Source organism: Protopterus annectens, chromosome 5.part1, assembly GCF_019279795.1.
Source record: "Protopterus annectens isolate FY-2018-M chromosome 5.part1, PAN1.0, whole genome shotgun sequence".
Classification (NCBI taxonomy): domain Eukaryota; kingdom Metazoa; phylum Chordata; order Ceratodontiformes; family Protopteridae; genus Protopterus; species Protopterus annectens.
This window is the reverse complement of record NC_056736.1, coordinates 330,600,399-330,623,412: the sequence shown is the minus strand read 5'-3', so window position 1 is coordinate 330,623,412 and position 23,014 is coordinate 330,600,399. Positions and strand designations below refer to the sequence as shown.

The following is a 23,014-nucleotide window of genomic DNA, read 5'->3' as shown; positions in this document are numbered from 1 at the left end:
GAGTACAGGGTTTTAATTTAGCTAGGAGCTTTTCTAATGTAAATAGTTTATATGGGTTTAATAAAGAAAGAGTTAGGACTAGATGCAGTACAGGTGGTTATTGTAAGGGTTGAGTCAGAGTTGTTTAAGAGGGAGGTTATTGAATTGATAAAGTGAGCATTGAATTATGATGCTATAGACTCAGAGGTATTATTAGTTGTAATGAACATGGATACACTTCCAGCTTTGGTTTCTTCATGCTCATTTTGAGGTCTGAATGTGTGGAAGGTATTTTAGCTTTTCATGGCCAAGTGCTCTCAGTGGCCTTGAACCATGTCTTGGTAAATGCAAAGACGGCAGCATCTTCTAAGGTGAGGAATGCTTCCAGGGAGTGCAGTTTCATGTTTAAACTCCTAGCATTAAGCAGCACAACCCTGAGTTTGTCTTGATTAGATTTTGTTAAATTGGAAAATTTGTTATTTTTACAATGCCTAAAAAAGGCACTATGGGAGGCAAGGCAAGGGCCTTTGCTAGTACCTGAAAGCTTAGGGGGGGGGGGGCAGGTGCAGACCATCTCTAGCAAAGCAGTGAGGTCTGTCTACCATATCATCCCAGGCTGACAGAGACTGAATCTCCCTGGACAGATATCAGAAGCTGAGCCAATTGTTGAGGTCAATCATTTTTTTGTTTATATTGTGGCATCATTCTAGGTGAGAGTAGGGTAATGCTTAGGGCTAGGGACATACCTGTCTGGGACAGTGGGACACATAATCAAAGAGTTCTGTCATGTCTCTTTCATATAGTCCAGAAAGGTAATCCTCAAGTCATTCACTCCAATATGGGCTTATTTCTCATTTTCTACAAGTCTGTTTACTACTAAACATCTATTTAATAATAAATATCTACACACCCATTCTATCCTCCACAATCTAAACACTAGACCTAACCTAAAAATCAACAACCTTACTCTTGCATCCTTTTTTTACAGTATCTAAAAATGTTTGAAATCCACCCCTACCTAGGTCCAACCAACCGTATCGTACACAACAACCCCTCTTCACACCACCCTATGCCTACCCCTAACACACCAATTACAAATTGTACAGGTCTTCAACTTTTGTCTGTCAGTCTCAGGAGCATATATAATATGCTGCCAGAAGTACATTTGGCTAGCATACTATGATCCAAATACAAGAGTTATCACTGAAACATGGCTTGCGCAAAATATAAAGGAAGGTTATATCTTACATGTTTTCACTATATTATTATTATTATTTTTAGACAGAATCCATAGAAAAGAGGGTAGCCATAATCTTTAAAAAAGCTTTAAATCTGTCTTTATATCATATAGAACATTTTTCAATTCATAATGTTGAAATGCTTATACACTCTCTTAAAATTAATGCACACAAAATTCAGTCTAAAATAAGTGTTTACATACCCCCTGGAGACAGAATAATTCCAGCAAAAGAGTTGCTTTCTTGGGTTTCAGCCAGTATCTCACATGAGACCATAATACTAGGCAACCTGAATATTGACTGGCAATCGGTGGCCTAATGGTTAGGGTGTTTGCCTTACAAACATAAGGTGCAGGGTTTGAGTCTCACAAGGGATAATTGGCTAGGCTTAAAATGGCTCGCAAGGGCAGTTAGCTTAGTACTAATCTATGAACCTATTGTTCTGGAAATGTCTTTCAACATTACATTTTTCTATGAACCTATATCGCAGATATACCCCAGGGATTACCTCAGTGTCACTGCTTGACAGAGGCACAGCAAAATAATGGGCATAGTATCCTCCAAACTAAAGGGGTGGCGAAAGCCACAAAACTCTGGCTAGGCTTATAAATGCCCTTGGGCAGACAGCCTAGTATGAACCTATGAACCTAATCCATAAATACTGACAGCCCTACTAATGTCATTAACTTATATGGATTTTCTTAGCTAATCTCCGCACCTACTAGATATAAGGCATCCATTAACATAACTTCCATAATTGACTGAATTATCACCAATACCCTCAAAAAAAATTACCTCTAGTGGCTCCCTGCAAGCTACCCTAAGCTATCACCTACCAACCTTCCCTATAAGACAGTAAAAATCCAACCAAAAACAACACCGCTGTAACCATGTTCACAATCTTTCTACTGTTAAGAAAGACTTATTTATCTCTATCATAAAAGCAGTCAACTAGAAAGTTCTAAATACTACAAGCCCAGATGAAGCTGTAGCATTATTTAATTCAACAATCCTTAAAATATCAAATGAGGCTACACCCATTAGAACTAAAAGAATAAAATCAATCACAGCACCATGAATATGAAAAGATATAAAGCATGGAAAACATGGAAGCAAACAAAGTCTGTTCCTAACCACCAAACATAATAAGCATTTTAGAAATGACACCAAAGCCGAACTCAAACTCATAAAAAAATAAATAAATAAAATAAAATAAAATAAAATTCTTAAACTTCAATTAACTAATCAGACTAATCCTAAACTTTTCAGTGCTATCATTAACCAGCTACTGCATCCTGAGCAACTACTCAAACAAACCCCACCACCATAGCTCCAAGTGAAAGCAAAGGTAATCAGTTCAACTCCCATTTTATTGCATTGGTTTCCTTTATTCAACACATTCTTCTAATGGTATACCTCTCTCATACCCTAAGCCATACTCTCTTACTCTCTCTACAACCGGTTCCAGTTTCCACTATCGATAAACTACTTAAAACCCTGAAACTTGGAACTCTTTCCATTGATAACTTGCCAGCTGAATTTATCAAAATTGCTGCCAATGCTCTAGCAATATCCATCTTAAACTGTTTCTTAAACCAAAAATATGTTCCTCCTCTGTGTAAATAAATCCTTTATTATACCCTTACATAAAGGTGGAAATTCTACTGATCTATCCAACTGCAGACCCTTAGTTATCCCATTCCCTTCATCTAAAATTATCAAGAAATATGTTCAAACTCAACTTATTAATGATGTTACTGACAACTGATTAGCCTTCTCCTCTCAGCATGGTGTTTAGCCCTATCAGAACACCACAACCACCCTCCTGAGTTTTACAGCTGCAGTAAACCAACAGAGAAACAGTGGTAACCTAGTCTCAGCTATATTCCTAGATCTGTCTAAAGCCTTTCACACCAAAAAATGCTAACCAGACTGGCTTCTCTAGGAATGCATTACCTGTCTCTGCCTTGGTTGAAATGTTATCTGTCAAACAGAGAACAAGCTGCAAAATGTAAAAATGACATCTCTACTTTTCTTCCAGTAAAAGTTGGTGTCCCTCAAGACTCAATATTATGTCCTTTACTATTCAACATTTTTTATAAATTACATGACTGTGCATTCATCTGCTCTGTCAATAACTTAGACAAATTACAACATCTCACACAAAAATTTCCCTGCCATATCGAGACTGGGCTTACTGATTTGCAACTATTCCTAAATCCCCCCAACATTTAAATTGATCCTGTTTACTTCAAATCAACTATCAAACCAGAAAAAAACAATTTCTTAGTTATCTCTTTGACTCACACTATGACAGAACTTGTAAACCTTACCAAGTTACTGGGGGTTATCCATCTATCCATCCATCCCCATCCATCCATCCATCCATCCATCCATCCATCCATCCATCCACAACCCCTTTTCCCATTTTTGCACATGGGGTTGGTGTGTCACTTCAAAAATGACAATCATCTAAAGCCAAAGTTTACACCACTGGGGGGGGGGCTAGCCCTGCCACAGTAGTTCCATGCACTCTCACCTACTGTCAGTTTAGAGTGTCCAATCCACCTACTGCATGTGTTTGGAATGTGGGATGAAAGCAGAGTTCCCAGAGAAAGCCCACATCAACACAAGGAGGGCATGCAGACTCGGTACAGAAGGCACCCCAGCTAAGAATCGACGCAGGGAACCTCTTACTGTGAGGCAACAAAGCTATTTGCTGTACCACTGTGCTGCCCCCCACTGGGGCTTACTGGGAGTTGCTATTGGTGAAAATCTGAAATTCAGCCACCATGTATATCAGGCTATAAAGAAAACTCACCAAAAATGTTAAGGTCTCTGTAGAGTCAAATCTTCATAACAGATAAAGTCAAAATAAACATTGCTGCATCCAGTCTCATTCCAACTCTCCTATATGCAGCTTCCTTACTGAATAACCTTCAATTCCTTACTCAAACACTATATAATAAAATAGCTAAATTTGTTAGACATCACCATTACAGGTCTCACTACTACCTTGCACTAAAGCAACTCCAATGGCTAGAACTAAGCCATTTCGTAAAAAACTCACAACTATTCCCTTCCCAAAAAAATCACATGCTAACCTACTAAATGTTCAAGCCTATACACTATTCTAAATTCTACAGTGACTGGCCATTAGTATTCAAAAACGTGCATGCTGATTGAACAGTCCAGCCAGCGTGCCCATTGTAAATTCCACAATATACCAACAGAAAAGGTTCAGTCACCCGGACTTCTTTCCGTTCGTATATTCCAAAACTTTTTTGTTTTCAACAAAAATTAAAAAAGAAAAAAAAACTATAGTCCATACTTCCGACATATCTGAGAGGTGGCATGGAGGAAATACAAAGAAAATCAGGTACGTTATTTAAAACTAAAGGCATATGCTTGATTTTCTTTGCATTTCCTCCATTCTGTCTCTCTATCCTACCCCTAAAGTAGCCCAAACTTTTTTTTAATAATATCAAAACAAAAATGGAGCAGCGGGGACTTTCTTTTATGTGTTGTTTCCTTTTCAAAGCATTGATGTACTGGGTATGCGTGGGAATGCAAGTCCCATATGCATGTGCAGTACATCAAACCAATGCAGCAGTATAACACCAGTCACAAAAGAACATTAATGCACCATTATACAAAGACATTATTTAAGAAAAGTGTTTTTTTTTCTTAAATAATGTTATTGTTTAATGGCAATAACTGACTCTGTGGTTATGGTATATTGAAATTTACCCACAATTGGCTTTATTTAATCACTTGGGCTTCGCCCTCGTGATTAAACCACAACAACCATGGGTAAATCTTCAATATACCACACCACATCATCGGTTATTGCTTAAATACTACACTTCCCTTAATCTCTGCTTTGATCTGCCGAACAAATGCAGCTGACTTCAACCAAATCAAACAATTCAGCAGGTACTCCTCCTACCTCTCCAAAATATGGACCTTAATCTCTCTCAGTCTTAGACTAATACAAAATAGCATTTCCTTAAACTACATCTAAAGGGTTACCTGTTAAATACTTGCCTATGCACATGTACTGCTCCTGGATAATCTGTCACTATCTTCTCCCAACTGTTCTCTGCAACACAACACGAGGACATTACAGTTAACTTCATCTATTCATCCTCTTGTCACCCTCCACATCAACCACACACACTAGTTTTTGTCACCTTTTATTTCTTTTTTTTCTCTTTCTTCCGACTCTCCTGATCCTCATACTGTTTCCACACCATCACGTGACCCATCTTCTTCCTTCTTCTACTAGGATATAAATATTACTTTCTGAATGAATCAACCCTGTTCTGTTACTACTCAGACAGTATAATCTGATTCAATTATTTTTCACTATACACTCAGTAACTTAATATGTTTACGGCTTACTACTAATTTAATAATTATCATAATAGTGACATTGTATAAAGCTTGCATTACTGTAAAAGGAATTATTATTTTTACTTACTTTAATGTACAACATAGATATACGTATTTTATTGAGCATTTCATCTGGAACTTTTCTCCTGGGGCCTCCACTGAAATGGGAAAAGATGATGGGAATAGATGATATCTGTCCCAGATAAATGATCCCCCCTAAACAAACTCAATAAATAAATAAATGCATCTGTCAGTGACATTCGTTTTAGACATACTTGTTATGCTTGTATATGTTATTATACAATTATAGTACTCCTCTTGAAAAGAGTCATAACTGTGAGTATTTCGACTTTCCAGGAGCTAAGATTCCAATTAAAACATCAGACTAGATTATGTCAGCAGTCTAGAAGCATCTGGAGGGTACCATGCCATGTATAATGACATGAGCATTAATTTGTTTTAATTTCCTCATTCAGTTCCTTGTATATTTTCGGACTCTACTGCATGGATTTATACATAGTATATTACAATCTTTCCTAAGCAGGAGTCTTCTAACAAAGGAAAGTATTAGGCATTTCACAATTAGGAATAATATGCTCAAGCAAGCTAACTACCAGAAGACCTTGCTTTTTCCTAGACATTTTAATTTTACAGCTGTTGGAAGTGCTGTTTTGAGTGCATGAAACTGGCATACTTTACACCTGTAATGTATGAATGTACTCATGACAAATTGTGAGAAAACAAATAACTGTCTCAGCCAAATGAAGGTTGTCATTAATTGCTACAGATCTAAGTATGTATTTTGCAGTCAGATCTGTTCTATGGTATTCACAAACACCACCTGTAACAGCAATCTTGTGATAAAGGTCTGACTTCTATTCCAGGGCCTGAGGTTTCCCTTGTGAAGATCACTGTAGCCGTGTGTGGAGTGCTGGTGCTGATGGGAGCTTTCATAGGTGTACTGCTGTACATAAGGGTAGGTATCAGGTGAGCTACATATACAGCTTGCATTTTATCTTGCAGTGTTATGAAGTCTGTTATTGTTTGCCACATAATATAGGATATTGCAACAACATTATCCAGTAAACTACAATTTCCTTCTATGAAAAACTGGTCACTTTAGCACTTGCCTTTATTTATTTACTGGACAATGGTGAAAAAAGAAAGTGTATTGTTTCTAAAAATGCATATTACCAACAAGAAACAAGAAACAAAATTTCACAGATCAAAACAGTATTTAGACTGCAAGATCTATTATTATGGTCAGCTTATAGCTTTTGTACCTTTCAGGAGGAAGCCCACTCATGTGACACCAAGACACAGTCCCAAGCTAATCTTTATGGGTGGTCTACTTTCTGGAAACATACCTCTGATTTCTGCTGCCCTGAAGGAAGACTAGTTCTTGATATTACATCCAGCTTATAATGTCTTACTAAAATATTCAATATAGTCTGCAGAGTTGCTGCACTAACATCATCCAAGGCTATACTGCTGAAAAAAGCTCAGCAGGTACCCACTGCCCTGAGAAAATGCACCCTAGATTCAGACTGCGAATGCTTACTGTATTTTTCTTTGCAAAGTTTAATGCAATCACTCCACCTCTAAGCTCAGGCCATTTTGGATAGCTTGCATCCAAGCATCTTTTTAGAAAAATATATGACTAGCTGAGGAACTTTTCAAATGGATTTGGTTCTATTCACATAAAATATGAGTTGTCTATGTACATACATGCAATAATAAAGGTGTTATCCTATGTTAGAACAGTTGAGAAAGAAAACCAGTAAGCTGTGGATTACTTAGATATGTTTCAGTAGCTACTTTAGACGTGGATTGGTATGCATGGATACTCTATCCATATGAAAGACTAGGTAAAGATACTAATATGGCTTGCAACTCAGAAATTCTTTTCACTGAAGTGATTGCCACAACTGTTTTTCATGACATGGACTCCACTTCTGTAGCAGATACTGATTGAAAATTTGAGAAAGATGAGTTTCTCCAGCAGACAATAGAGATCCTATGAAGGAATGGGATTCTTTATTGGTAGTCTTAAGAGAAAGTTGCCTTTTAGAAAGGATTTACAAACATGTGAGGGTCCCAACTACAAGTAAACTAAGCCTTGAGTAAAAACAGATCTATGGATGGAATTAATTTTAATAGACAAGTAAGTAAGACTGCAGACATAAATCTCTGATAAGTACTCTAAAATGTAAAGTATTGCAATTATATAAAGATAATCACCTTTAGACAAATCCCATATAGTAAAATGTATCCATGTGCTTTTCTTCTAGTATTTAGCATCTGTGAAGATGCAATAATTTGTACAACTCTAGATGAAAAAGCAAGATTACTGGCCATCAATAACATTGGAGAAACCATGCAGTTAGACCTAAGGAATGGAAACTTGAATGGGGCTTGCCTTAAGGATGGGATGGTGGGGTCCCCAAGGGAGGTGAAGAAGATTCTCCAAGAGAAGATGCATGAGCAATGGGAACCAAACTTGATGAGGTCAACATGGGCTATCAGAATAATTTTGTACTTGTGCTGTTTGGTTTTCTAGATGAACCTCACCATCACAGGAAATGTGGACAAATGTAAAAAAGCTAAGAGGGTCACTTCTGGATAATAGCATCCCTGGGGTGTTCCTCAGGTTGAGTGATGAAATATACAAATTGCTGTTTGGCATTTATTTGATGGCCAAATATATCGCAGCATGGCTTCCATAAGTGATGGAACAAACTCCTGACTACTGATGGATGATGGACCACTAGTGTGGCATCAGTAGATCAGCATGTTAACTCATGACCTGGTGTCCACTTGAAAGTATTTCACTATTGGAAAGTAGTTAGTTAACATAGCCCACTCCCAAGCCTTCACTGCTTCTTAAACACAAAGGATAGGAACAAGCTCCTCTTTCTTAGTCATATAAAAAACCACTGTCATATTGCTGAATTGGATGTCTGTCACATCCTGCAGCATGTGTGAGATGGACTACCCTAATCTCTAGAATACTGATGCATGTGTTGCCCTCTGTATGTGACAAGATACCTTGGATAGTCTATTATTGACAATGACTCCCTCCCAATTCTATGGCAGGATAAAGAGTCCATGGGCAATCCTGTCTTTGCTGTATAATTTCTAATATCTCTCTAAGTTGGATATCATCTAGAGGAGATGGAGTATAGTCTTGTCTTAAATATCATGGAGCGGGAACTAATCAATGTTTGTATCTTCTGTATTAGTTCTGATGTGCTTCAATGAGAACAATCTAGAAGACATATAGAAAGCATGAAAACAGAGTAGAGTCTTCTATCCACTATGGAAACTGTTAAGGATGAGACTGAAAACATCTTCCACTAAGCCACTGGAATGGCTTTCATAGACTTGTCACAGCCATGCAGTACCGGTTTGGATCTGCAAGACTTCTCTGTCAGGCAAAAAGTCAAACTCTCTGATTTAGACAATTTGATATGAGATTTACTCTCCACAAGTCATGAAATTAATGTAAGAACCTCTTCCTCTATTTTCTATTTTGCCTGTTGTTGACCTGTAGATGTTATGCGTTAACTTCATGTTATGTTTTTGAGGTTTGGTCCTGAGGCTGACATTGAGACTAAAGATGAGGGATTTGGTTCTGATGAGATTTTTTTATAAAGGAAAAACTCCAGTTTGTTTTTATGCTGTCTTGGGGAGAAACCTTGACAAACTTCACATTTGTGAACAATATATTGTCCTCCCAAACAAGCACTGTTTATGCTTTTACTGGGATGGAATCCTGTTACCATAGGTACATTCCTTAAAAACTTGTACCATAACAATAATAATAGTAGAAAAACTCCTAACAAAAGCAATATCAGAAATAAGCAACAACAAAGTATTTTTAACACTAAACAGCTAGGCTGAGTAACAAGAATAGTAAAATGAAAAACAAAACAAACAAAAGAAAAACAGCAACTGCATCAATGAAAGAGGTGAACAAGAAAAGGAGATAACATTTCTCCACAAGGGAAGGATAGGCAGCTTAACTTATAAAAGGTGCCAGAATCTTTAATGAATAATCTAGAAAAGAAAGCAATACTGCACTTACAACATCTACTGCACTCACAACATACTGCACCAATATATCACAAAGGAAAATCTTTAGCCCACCACCATTTCTCTGTTGCTGTTTGCTGAAGTATAGAAAAACAGATAAAGGTCCCAGGTGGTACATTATGGATAGAGGAGAGGGACTTGGGAGATGAGGAAGTTTCAGATGCAAATGTCTAAGTTGTTACTTTTAGCTAAAAATTTTGCTCCATGCTTCCTAAAACTGAAATTTTCTTTTCTGAGAATAGATGATGGTTACAATAGTAAATGCTGATTAGTAGTTATTACAGAAAGTTAATTTTGCCCTCTTCTTTTCAACTTAACAAGTTAAAAGTCCCCTTATTAAAAAAATCCCTAATTTGAGGATTTTTTCCCCAAGTTATTTTTTTTACTCTGCAACTAATTCTGGAACTAAAAGAATGAGTCGTGTTCAGGTGCTGACTTGTCCTATGCTTGATAGCATTAGTCCTGCTTTAACAATGTTAGACCTCCTCATGTTTCATTAAATGATACGGATATCTCCTCTTCACAAGACTCTTTCTCCCCTACTGATACATAATTTCATTCTCTTCTTTACTTCATCTTTAATGTAGTCACCTGACTCCTCCTAAGAGCTCATTTCATGCATTTCTTCTGTGGTATTTAAAGCTGTATTTCTCATCTGACTTAAGTACCCAGCTGTACTCAAAGATCTTTTGCTCCTGTACTGCACTATAGTTGCACACTAGTATTACTGCAGGAATAATTAACCACATAATGAATTGACCTCAACTCACCAGTGTGCCTCTATCATCCTCTTTGTATTAGATAAGACTTAGAAGACTTGGTGAAGAAAATTCACATTCCTTGTGGCAGATCTTTCTTTTTGATCAAGGCTAGCTTCCACCAGAGCATGGTCTAGTTATCTTCCCCCTTCTTACCCCTACTTGTCCACACTTTCCAGATTACTGTTGCAAGATTAAGATTTACAGTTAACATAGTTATGCCATCACTGTCCAGAAAAAATCACTTTAGATAGCAGATCTAGGAGAATCTCTCTCTCTGATACCCTCCCTGTCAAAGGAATAAAGACACCTTGTTGAAGTTTCCAGTAGTTTATTTGGTTAAACAGATCTTACCCCTACTTGTCCACACTTTCCAGATTACTGTTGCAAGATTAAGATTTACAGTTAACATAGTTATGCCATCACTGTCCAGATAAAATCACATTAGATAGCAGATCTAGGAGAATCTCTCTCTCTCTGATACTCTCCCTGTCGGAGGAATAAAGACACCTTGTTGAAGTTTCCAGTAGTTTATTTGGTTAAGCAGATAGATTTACAAGTATTCTTGTATTAATACATTACATTCAACAGGTCAGTTATTTAAAGGCAGTTACAGACAATGGTAGGAGGGTCTATGGGAGCTGATTGGAGAAAAAATCTGGGAGTTAGAAAAACAAGGAGCCAATCCCATAGCTTAGAGGTTAGTCCCTTATTTGAATAGTCCTGAAAGACCCGTGAGGGTTTACCAGTTCAGCAGTCTGTCTGTGGAACCTCATTCTTAGTTAAAAGGTTATATTTTCATTTTTAGTTTTAACTTCTAACAAACAAAAACCAAAAAAAAAAAAAATTTCAAAAGACATGCATCTGGAACATTTCTCCCTAGTCTCTGCTGAAAATGAGCTCTGCCCCAGTCAGACTTTCCAGGTAAACAAATGTTGAAAAAATAAAAACATGACGCCACACTATCAACTACAGCTATAGAACTATATTTACGAAAACACTTTCACCTGAGCTTCATCATGTCCATCTAATAGAGTGGTTTGCACTTTTATCATTGAAAATGTCTGCTTTTATGAGGCTATCACCAGTCTTTATTAGTCTATTTTGTAACACATGTAAAATGAGAGGCTGTGTCTGCATCAGTGGGGCTCATATTCCGTAGAGCCAAGGATTATGACCGAGTCATGGTGGTACCTGTGGTTAACTGACCTGAGTGCATGCGTAATTTGGTGGATCCTAGCCCCTGATAGGACCTGCAGGTCTATACACTGTAGTTACTCACATGGGGCATCCTGCCTCCAACTCTAGTTTCAAAATAAACTTGTCAGCTTTCTTTTCCTTTTTACATCATCATCATCATCACCAGCCTCTTTCCCTGTACACTTTATCTTATCTGTGGGATACAGAGAGACTTCAAATGCCACCTTTTTTCCTCCATGCCTTTTGCATATCCTAAATAAGAATATCACAATGATACAGTCTGTGCAATTATTATTCATATTTCAGTTATGCCTACAGTATCTAGACTTTTCTGTATAAGTGCAGTATGCAACTGACTCATTTTACATTGGTTTCTGGAGTTACATTTATGATGGTGTTTTTCCCAATTCCTTCTTTGTTTTCTTCATTGACTACCGTTTACTTATTTTTCTGACAGATTGTCTGTGCTCCCTCTGCCATCATGGAATTGAGATTTCTCCTAGCCCCATCTATTCATTTCATTTTGAAGGGGCTCTTGGTATAATGCTCCTCCATAGCTCATCTGACACTGCCCTTTTCAACCAGCCTTAGATGGTTTCTGAGCCTTCAATGACCTGTGATCGTATTGCAGGATCATAGGAGGTTAGTAGGCTATTGAACCGGAGTCATTTCAAGCCTAGATGTTTCATCCCACTGTAATACCAATGACTTTAGTCAATGCCAAGGACTGTATTTAGTAATAACTGCCCATGTCTAGGAGTCATTATCCCCGTAAGAATTTACGATGCCCCATCCACTCATCCAGGTTCCTTTTGAACAGTGTCATAGAGGTGCTCTGTTTCACATGAATTGGAAGTCTATTCCAAAGATGCAGCAGTCACTGGGAGACAAATATGTCCTTCCAGCATGTCCTATTTAAGTTGCAGGGCATATTTAGATCCCTGGAACAGGTGTCTCAAGTCCCATTTGATATACGGATGTGCAGCAAATTCGTTAGGTTTGGGTCAGAGATTGCTCTGTAAGCCAGGCATAAGTTTCCCCTAAGAAGTCTATTCGATACTGAGTATAGTGACAGGGACTTTAGTCAGTCTGTGTAAGGCACATGCTGGAGTCCCTGGATCCTCTTTGTTAAAAACCTCTGAGGTCTCTCTAATTGTTGCAGGTGCTTTGTACGGTACCTGCCAAAAGAGGAGTGATACTCAATTATGGGCCTGATTAGTGATGAGTATAGAGGAGTTATAACCTCTGTTGCTCTAGAGGTGATGCCTTTGATAATGAAGTGTGCTACGTAGAAAGCTGTCCTTACTACAGTGGACACATGGTGGTCAAAGTTAAGGTTGCAGTCTTTCAAAGGGTGTGCTGTTGGCATACACTCTACAGTTATCGGCAAAGACAAATAAGTGAAGATAAGCATTGCATCTGAGTTTGATGCCCATACCTGCTGTCCTAGCCTTTCCATTAATTACATTATATAGTAGACACATGTAGAGGTTAGCGATATTGAACATTCTTCCCAAGGTTGTCTCCAACAGTTTCTTTGACTCCAGCATAGGTCATGTGCACAAAATAGTCATGGTTTGCTCCTTCAGAACCTTGTGGAAGTGATTCATGTATCAAATAATTTAATGCTGTTAGAGCAAAAGTACCAAACCATAAGCTCACTTTCCCATCTACTCCATTACCCTAGCCAGGCTGACAGACAGACACACGCAGAGACACCACACACACACACACACACACACACACACACACACACACACACACACACACACACACACACACACACACACACACAAACAATACATTCATTTTAGTTTTTTTGTGCAACATTCAAATGCAGTTTTCAAATAGATATTTTTGTCATAAACTATATTTGGCCATACTGAATGTGAGAAAAGAACTCTCACCTTTGTTATATGGTCACATTTTGTGTAGCATTATTAAAGCTCAACTGTGTCTTTTAAATAACACATGGAAAAAGTTGAAAACATGGCTTACTGTTTTTCACAATAGCTTCACTGTCAGTTTTAGTCAGCAAACATCTCATGCATTTAATATACAAGCATCCTTAAATATTTCAAATTAAGTTCACATCAAAGATCCACCCAGAGTCTGCCATCATACTATTCAAAATTGACGTCTGATATGAAACAGCTTGAAATGTGACTTATAGGTTCATAGGTGTTTACTAGGATAACGACCACAAGGGTCTTTTTAAGGCTAACTAAAACAGAAGACAAACTGATAAAAAAAAACACACGCATGGTTCACTTCATCTGAAGAAGTTTTGTTATAAAATAAAACAAAAGCGCTAATATTACGTTTTAAGTTGTCGAGCTACTAGATTTGTCAGAATCTCTTTGGCCCTGCGTGTGGTTTTTTTTTAACCTTTTTACGTCTAACCATGCATCCCAAATTTCTGACAAGTTCTGGTACCCTTGATAAGTGTAAGCAGGGGCTTGGGAGATGAAAAATTGACAAGAGGGGTCTGGGAGATGAAACATTTACGGGCTGCCTTTGTCCTTTAGAGACATAGGTGCTAAACCAGGGATGAATTTCCTGTTTCCCATCCAAATGTTCAAGGTACACTTGAATTGGGTTCAGGAGGAGCTCTGCTTCACATGGAAGGGGAGTCTGCTCCAGAGAAGGGGTAGTTTCTGGGATACATAGCTGTCTCTCCTGTAGCTCCTAGTTATATCACAGGCAAGGTTTAAATCTTTAGAATGGGTAATTCTGGTGCTGCTTGTTTTATGGATATGCAGGAGCTCCATCAGAGTGGGGTCTGATAATACCTTATATGCCAGGCATAGATCTCCCCTCAACAGCCTTTAGGAGACAGAATACAGGGATAGGGCCTTGAGATGGACTGCATAGGATATTTTACTTATGCCCTGTATTCCTTTAGTGAGGAACCTCTGTGAACATTCCAATCATTGGATATGGTTGGTTAGGTACATACAAAAGGAGACATTGTACTGAAGGATAGGTCTGATGAATGCCGAATATAGTAGAACAATCACTTCCTTAGACCTAGATGCCATGCCTTTGTTTATAAGTGTATTCATTAATACCATTTCCTAAATGAAACTAACAGTAAAACAGCTTTGCCTGAAACACATGCATCTTCTTATTCTTTGAAGTGATGCACGTTTGACAAATTCACACTGCATAAAGTAAAACTTTGTTATCTTTGTGTTATATAATAGTTTTCGGACCAGTCTGGCTTATTTACAGCTGTTTTGATGTGGTCCAGTTGCACTGTGTCTGAATCATTTAGTAGGAATCTCCCCACCTCACTGCACTTTATCTATTGATGTTCTTCACAGTCGCTCAAGATTTGTCCAAAGCCTAGTACATGCTTCCCTCTGGTGGAGATTGTTAATATTGTACCTATATGTTTCATCTCCACTATCTGCATTCATCAAGTTTAGGGTCATGGTCAGATAAACAAAAGACACTAAAGCATTGTGTACAGTACTATACAGTCTGAATTTTTAAATAGTAAATAACATCACAAAGGATAAATTAATGTTTTTGGCTCAAAAAAGCTAAGCATACTATCACTGATGTGCTATTTATCTGCAAATGTAAGAATATTATTCTGTTTCATTCTATGTAATAAAAAACACTCATTAATTAAGTAAGAAAAAAGATGAATAGAACAACTCAAAAACGTATAGTCATTACCTCCAATTCCACATCAAAAGCAACAAACCATACCTGATAGCTACTGTCGAAATTCACTTTGTATATGTTAGTCACTCTTGTAATATATAATCAAAGTACCCATTGTGGGATGCGGTTATGGGAATTTCTTATACTATGAAATAAGCACAGAATTAATGATTTCTTTTAATGGACATGTAGCAATTAATATTCAGGTGAGAAATCAGTCTTGATCATATGGATTCTGACTAAGCACAGCTGCTGGGTTAGATGACAAGAAAATTTTGCAGAATTTTTCATGCACTGTGAACTGCATTAAACCCATAGTCTATGACAACTGAAACCGTTTAATTTAAATGAAAACTATGATTTGAAATATTTCTAGTGTAATTATCTGTGGACTGTTTGCTCTGTCTCCTCTGTGTTTAACAATATTGTATGTTTTAAGTTTTGAAATCTGCTCAGTTAAAAAGAAATGTTCATTTCTGTTTAATTACTGAATACCCTTTATCGATCACATTTGGGTCTCAGCCGAAGTGAAATCCACAGTTGTGTAAATATTGTTTCAGACAAAAACATTCATCTATTGTTTAATATCTCAATTAAAAAGAAATGTTCATTTTTGTTTAATTACTGAATACCCTTCATTGATCACATTTGGGTCTTAGCAGAAATGTAATGCACAGTGGTGTAAATATTGTTTCAGACAAAAGCATTTGCATATTGTTTAATATGTTTTTGGGGGGACAAAGCTCCCGATATTCTGTATGCAGGGGACTTCAGCTTGCATAATGTAATCAAGTCTGAGGTTGCTTCACCTTGCAGGAAATAGGCTTCCACCTATCAGCTTTTATGCTTGATTGGTTAACTCTGGGGTTCTTTAACTGCTTTCCTATTCTTAGAGCTGTTGTTTTATGTTGTTTCTTGTATTGTCAGTATTACAATATTTAAACAGTGCTTCACTGGATTCACTGCAGTACACAGCGATATGTACCCCTAACCAACCAAGGCATTAGCAGGCAAAGCAGTTGGTCAGACATTTTCATGTACCTGCAGTAAGTACATCTTTTTTTTTTTTTACTTGAGGTCCTTGATGCTTTGTCACATTTACATGTTTTATAAAAATTTCCTAGACATAATACAACCAGCTTCTGCAAGAAAGAAACTAAAAAGAACACATGGTAATATCTTTGTTTTCTTAGCTGTCAGGAGTTGCAAATAAAATCACTTGTTCAGGAAGTGAAGGGAAACAAAGAATTACTGCAAGCATATCTAGTAAACAGGCATAATTAAGGGACTGAAGAAAAAAAGGTGTAGAAAGCTGAGAAGCAGATGAATGCATAAATTATGGAGATAAGCTTTCTTCATCTGAAGAGCAGAGGCAATGAAAGCAAAGTAGAGGTCATTAAAGCCATTGAGAGTGAGTCCGGTGGTGAAAATGATTGTCAAATATCTTTTTTACAAAAAAAAAAAAAAAAAAAAAGTAAGAAAAAGAAATTATTATTATTAGCAATGACCAAAAAAGTGTATAAAGTACATTTAAAATGTAGACCATAAATTGCAATTGAAAATATATTGTGAAATGTAAACATCTAATAATTACACCACACTAAATTGAATCAGGCCATTAGAATTGTATCCATACAGATTCTAATGAAGATTAATGAAGATTAAGCAAAAAAAAAAAAAAAAAAAAAACAGGAAAAATATCTGGAGCCCATACTAGAGATGGAAAATGTAATCAGAAAAATTGTTGGCTGAAAAAGTAAAGCAAACATTTCCATAATGTATACCATTTGGAAGATTGCCTTTAAAATTTTGGAATGAATTTAAAGCTCTAAGATATTGATAAACAAGCTTGTAAAATGTTTAAAAGTTAAGTTATCCTGTGTGAGGCAGTTGTTAATACTGTTTTAATAAAGAGAAGATAAAACGTAAATAATTTACTGTATCCTTCTCAAGTGGAGCAGTATTATCATACAATCATTTGAAATGCATTAATTCCATAGACAAAGACAAATGAAAGCATAGGTGGTGCCATTTTGAATAAGTAAACTGGGCCATGGGGCCATTTACACAATTCCAGTGTCCACTCTCAGACCTTACCTCACGTTGTCAATGAGAAATAGGCCATTCATGTCTGGGATGAATTTGTGAGTACCTATCCAATTGTCTAATTCCTTCTTAAAAGAAGATAGTGTGTTAAATTGCTTAATCTGGAGTAGAACTTTGTTCCAGAGACGTAGTTGTTGCATGACAAATCTGACTCTTCACTGTGATTTGTTATTGAAGCAGGTACAGATCTCTGGTCCTAATGTTAACTGGACTGTTTGATTTGTGTAGATATAAGTGGACTTGGACTGCCGGAGTGCTAATGGCCTAAAAAGCAAGGCGCAGATCACCCCTAAGGAGTTTGTGGGACACTAAATGCAAGGACAGAGCCTCCAGGCTCTCCTAGCGCTCAGGTCTTTTAGGAATATGATCTTTTTATTAGGAGCCTCTGGATCTTTCCAACTACATAATATTTCTAGCAAGAAACGGCCTAATGGGGGCATTGTATTATTTGATAAGCTTGATCAGTGAGGAATATAGAGGGGTAAGGATTTTTGTGATCTAGAGGAGATACCTTTGCAAACAGCTGTGCTATATAGAAGAATTTCCTAACCATTGTTCAACAAGATGATCGAAGGAGAGGGAATTATTTACCCATGTTCCAGGGTCTCTTCCAACATCTTCATTCTGGAGTGGGGTGTTGTCTATACTAAAAGCTGAAATGAAGGATGGTTTACCAAATGCAATATTGCACTTTTTAGCATTTAGATTCAGCACATTTTCAATGCACCAGCTATTAAGATGTGTAAGTTCAAGTTGTAGCTTTTGCATGTCAGATGAGGATTTGAGGATGACAAACTATTTATGATCATTCTCTAATTTGGTTAACCAGAAATACTGTTTTTTTAACTGGAGATCAGAAAAGTATATGCTGAAAAGTAGAAGATCTAGTACTGATCCTGAAGGGACTCCACTGGTTATCTTCATGCTCTCCGAGGATGTATCAGTCACCCTCACTGTGTGGGTTCTAACAGCCAATTTGCTATCCACCTAACCAAAGAAGGATCAGTTTGGAAGACATTTAGATTGTTAATTATGTCAGCATGCAGTTGTTTTGCAATATCAAGATCTGCTGTATGGACACCATGACCACTATCCATGGCTTGTGTAGAATTGAATGCAAGTGAAGTGTGCTGTATCTTTAAGAAGCATGTCAAGGCTGTATGTGCACATATAAATTCCAGACACGTGCACTCTCTAGTGCCATTTTGTAAGAGCAGCCACAGTGAGAGCATTCATGATCACACTTGTTAGTTTGTATATAAGTTCCTTAAGTTAAAGTCAGTAATCATTACATAGAAAGTACTGCAAGATTTCATTTTAAAGCTAACACAATGGCTAGCATAACTGTATTGATATATAAAATGAAGAACAAGCACAAACCAAACCAGAAAGAAAGAAACCAAGTGAAGTAGCTGAATTGGACCCACTCACAAGTAAAAATAGATGAAAGACTCTGTTGTAGTAAACAAAATCCACTTTATTCACTCCACAAAAACACATGAATTGTTCACCAAGGATAAGTGCTTTCGTCTAGAAGATCTAGACTTCATCAGATAACTTATCACAAGTCGGAACTTCCTTATATACAAGTACAACAGGAAGTGACATAAGCAATAAAACAATTAAAGAAGCAAATTAATTTAAAGTAATACAAGTACAATGTTACTAGTCCTGGTAGTGAATGCAATCAAGTGATAATCTGGTTTCAAAAACACACAGACAAACACACAACCCCCTAATAAATACAAAATAAATGCTAAATAATGTCATAAATATGTATATCATAAATATATGCATAAAATATATATATATATATATATATATATATATATATATATATATATATATATATATATATAAATGTATATAAAAGTGTTCAAATGGAAATGTAAAAGGCTGTTTTATGTGATGGATACTATTAAGTTAAATACATAAATAAATACTGGCCAGGTAGATTTATCTCTCTAATGCTTTTAGTTTCAGGATAGAGCTAATAGTAATCTGCTCATTAAGACCTGGCCAGTTCCCTGCGTTTAAACGTAACTGCCAATATAATTCTCTCTTTTTTTTTCAAAAATAATGACCAAGCCCCCCCCTTATGTCAGTGCTAATACTATCTATGATAAAAAATTGAAACGTGATTGATGTTCTCCATTATATGCTTACTTAGGGCATTGGTCTCTTTTTTATCTTTAATATCATATAGATGTTCGTATATACGTTTTTTAAACTATCGGTCAGTCTTGCCAATGTAATAAGAAGAACAAACACTATACATAGCACAATAAATAACTTTCTCTGAGCCACAATTATATTTCTGGTCAATCCTAATCTCTACATTGTTGATGTAAAATGTGTTCCCCTCTTTTATATATCTGCAGTAGTTACATCTACCACATTTATTCATAAAACCAGACCTGTAGTTGGAATAGATATTACTAGTCTCAAATATATTTTTCAAGTTCTTACCTCTTTTGTATACTATGGTGGGTTGTAATCCTATTAAAGGTCTAATGTTCTTCTCATGTCTAAGGATGGACCAATTTTTTACTAAAATGTCTCCGCATAAAATTATCTTGTATAAAAATAGTGATAAGGAAGTTTTAAAATCTCTACTTTCTTCAATTATAATATTGTCATGTTGATTAGTAGCTGTAACATTTACAGTAACATCACCTGAAAGTAGAGGCAAATAAAAAACACGCTCCCTCTGGGGATGCACAAGTCAGTGCATTTCTTTGTGCCAGTCCCAAGCCCGGATAAATGGGGAGGGTTGAGTCAGGAAGGGCATCCAGCATAAAACTTGGCCAAATTATTCATGCAGACACCAGTAAATATTTACATATTGGATCAGTCGAGGCCCGGGTTAACAACAACCGCCACCAGTTCCGTTAGCCAACAGGGTGCTGGCGGAAATTGGGCTACTGTTGGCCGAAGGAGGAGAGGAGGTGGAAGGCATGGCCGAAGGCAGGAAGAGAGGAGAAAGGCTAGGACTGTGGTAGTGAGGGTCGGAACTTTGAATGTTGGCAGTATGACTGGTATAGGGAGAGAGCTAGCCGATATGATGGACAGAAGGAAGGTTGGTATATTGTGTGTGCAAGAGACCAGATGGAAGGGGAGTAAGGCTATGTGTATCGGAGGTGGGTTCAAATTGTTTTATCATGGTGTGGATGGGAAGAGAAATGGCGTAGGAGTTATCCTGAAGGAACAGTATGCTAAGTGTGTTTTGGAGGTGAAAAGAGTGTCGGATAGAGTGATGTTTATGAATCTGGAAATTGATGGTGTAATGATAAATGTTGTTAGTGCATATGCTCCACAAGTTGGGTATGTGATGGACGAGAAAGAAAAATTTTGGAGTGAGTTGGATGAAGTCATGATGACTGTACCCAAGAGTGAGAGAGTGGTGATTGGGGCAGATTTCAATGGGCATGTTGGTGAAGGGAACAGAGGGGATGAGGAAGTGATGGGTAGATATGGTGTTAAACAAAGGAATGCAGAAGGTCAGATGGTAGTGGATTTTGTGAAATGGATGGACATGTCTGTGGTGAATATGTATTTTAACAAGAAGGAGGAGCATAGGGTGACATACAAGAGTGGAGGAAGATGCACACAGGTGGATTATATCTTATGTAGGAGGGCCAGTTTGACGGAGATTGGAGACTGTAAAGTGGTGACCAGGGAAAGTGTAGTTAGGCAGCATACGATGGTGGTTTGTAAGATGACGTTGGTGATCAAGAAGAGGAGGAGGAGTGTGAGGGCAGCACCAAGGATCAAATGGTGGAAATTGAAAAAGGGTAATTGTGAGGTGGAGTTCAGGGAAGAGTTAAGACAGGCACTGGGTGGCAGGGAAGAGTTACCAAATAGCTGGGTAACTACAGCAGAGCTAGTAAGAGAGACAGCTAGAAAGGTGCTTGGTATGACATCTGGACAGAGGAAGGATGACAAGGAAACATGGTGGTGGAATGAGGAAGTAAAGAAGAGTATACAGAGAAAGAGGTTGGCAAAGAAGAAGTGGTATTGTCAGAGAGATGAAGAAAGTAGACAGAAGTATAAGGAGATGAGGTGCATGGCAAAGAGAGAGGTGGCGAAGGCTATGGATAAGGCATATTAAGAGTTGTATGAAAGGTTGGATACTAAGGAGGGAGAAAAGGACCTGTACCAATTGGCTATACAGAGGGACCGAGCTACAAAAGATGTGCAGCAGGTAAAGGTGATAAAGGATAATGAGAGAAACATACTAACAAGCGAGAAGAGTGTGTTGAGCAGATGGAAAGAGTACTTTGAGGGGTTGATGAATGAAGAGAATGAGAGGGAGAGAAGGTTGGATGATGTGGGGATAGTGAATCATGAAGTGCAATAGATTAGCAAGGAGGAAGTAAGGATAGCTATGAAGAGAATGAAGAATAGAAAGGCTGTTGGTCCAGATGACATACCTGTGGAAGCATGGAGGTGTTTAGGTGAAATGGCAGTGGAGTTTTTAACCAGATTGTTTAATGAAATTTTGGAATGTGAGAGGATGACTGAGGAATGGAGAAAAAGTGTTTTGGTACCGATTTTTAAGAATAAGGGTGATGTGCAGAGCTGTAGTAACTACAGAGGAATTAAACTGACCAGTCACAGCATGAAGTTATGGGAAAGAGTAGTTGAAGCTAGGTTAAGAAGGGACGTGATGATTAGTGCTCAGCAGTATGGTTTCATGCAAGGAAAGAGCACTACAGATGCGATGCTTGCTCTGAGAGCGTTGATGGAGAAGTACAGAGAAGGTCATAAGGAGTTGCATTGTGTTTTTGTAGACTTAGAGAAAGCATATGACAGGGTGCCTAGAGAGGAGTTGTGGTATTGTATGAGGAAGTCGGGAGTTTCAGAGAAGTATGTAAGAGTGGTACATGATATGTATGAGGGCAGTTTGACAGCGGTGAGGTCTGCGGTGGGAGTGACGGATGCATTTAAGGTGGAAGTGGGATTACATCAAGGATCAGCTCTGAGCCCTTTCTTATTTGCAATGGTGATGGACAGGTTGACAGACGAGATCAGACAGGAGTCCCCATGGACTATGATGTTTGCAGATGACATTGTAATCTGTAGTGAGAGTAGGGAACAGGTGAAGGAGACCCTGGAGAGATGGAGATATGCTCTAGAGAGAAGAGGAGTGAAGGTCAGCAGGACTAAGACAGAATATATGTGTGTGAATGAGAGGGAGGACAGAGGAATGGATGCAGGGAGTATAGGTGGTGAAGGTGGATGAGTTTAAATACTTGGGGTCAATAGTTCAGAGTAATGGTGAGAGTGGAAGAGAGGTGAAGAAGAGAGTACAGGCAGGATGGAGTGGGTGGAGAAGAGTGTCAGGAGTGATTTGTGACAGACAAGTACCAGTAAGAGTGAAAGGGAAGGTCTACAAGAGGGTAGTGAGACCAGCTATGTTATATGGGTTGGAGACAGTGGCATTGACAAAAAGGCAGGAGTTAGAGCTGGATGTGGCAAAGTTAAAGATGTTAAGATTTGCACTGGGTGTGATTAGGGTGGACAGGATTAGGAATAAGTATATTAGAGAGTCAGCCCAGGTTGGAA

The 23,014-nt window shown here is 37.8% G+C and overlaps 1 protein-coding gene across 1 annotated transcript in view; it reads left to right on the top strand.

Annotated features, from left to right (window-relative positions):
- TIGIT (T cell immunoreceptor with Ig and ITIM domains) overlaps positions 1 to 23,014 on the top strand; it is a 483,149-nt gene that overhangs the window by 445,838 nt on the left and 14,297 nt on the right. Inside the window, exon 4 of the mRNA XM_044072774.1 lies at positions 6,497 to 6,588. Coding sequence (XP_043928709.1) covers positions 6,497 to 6,588 — 92 coding nt within the window. The remainder of the gene's footprint in view (positions 1 to 6,496; positions 6,589 to 23,014) is intronic.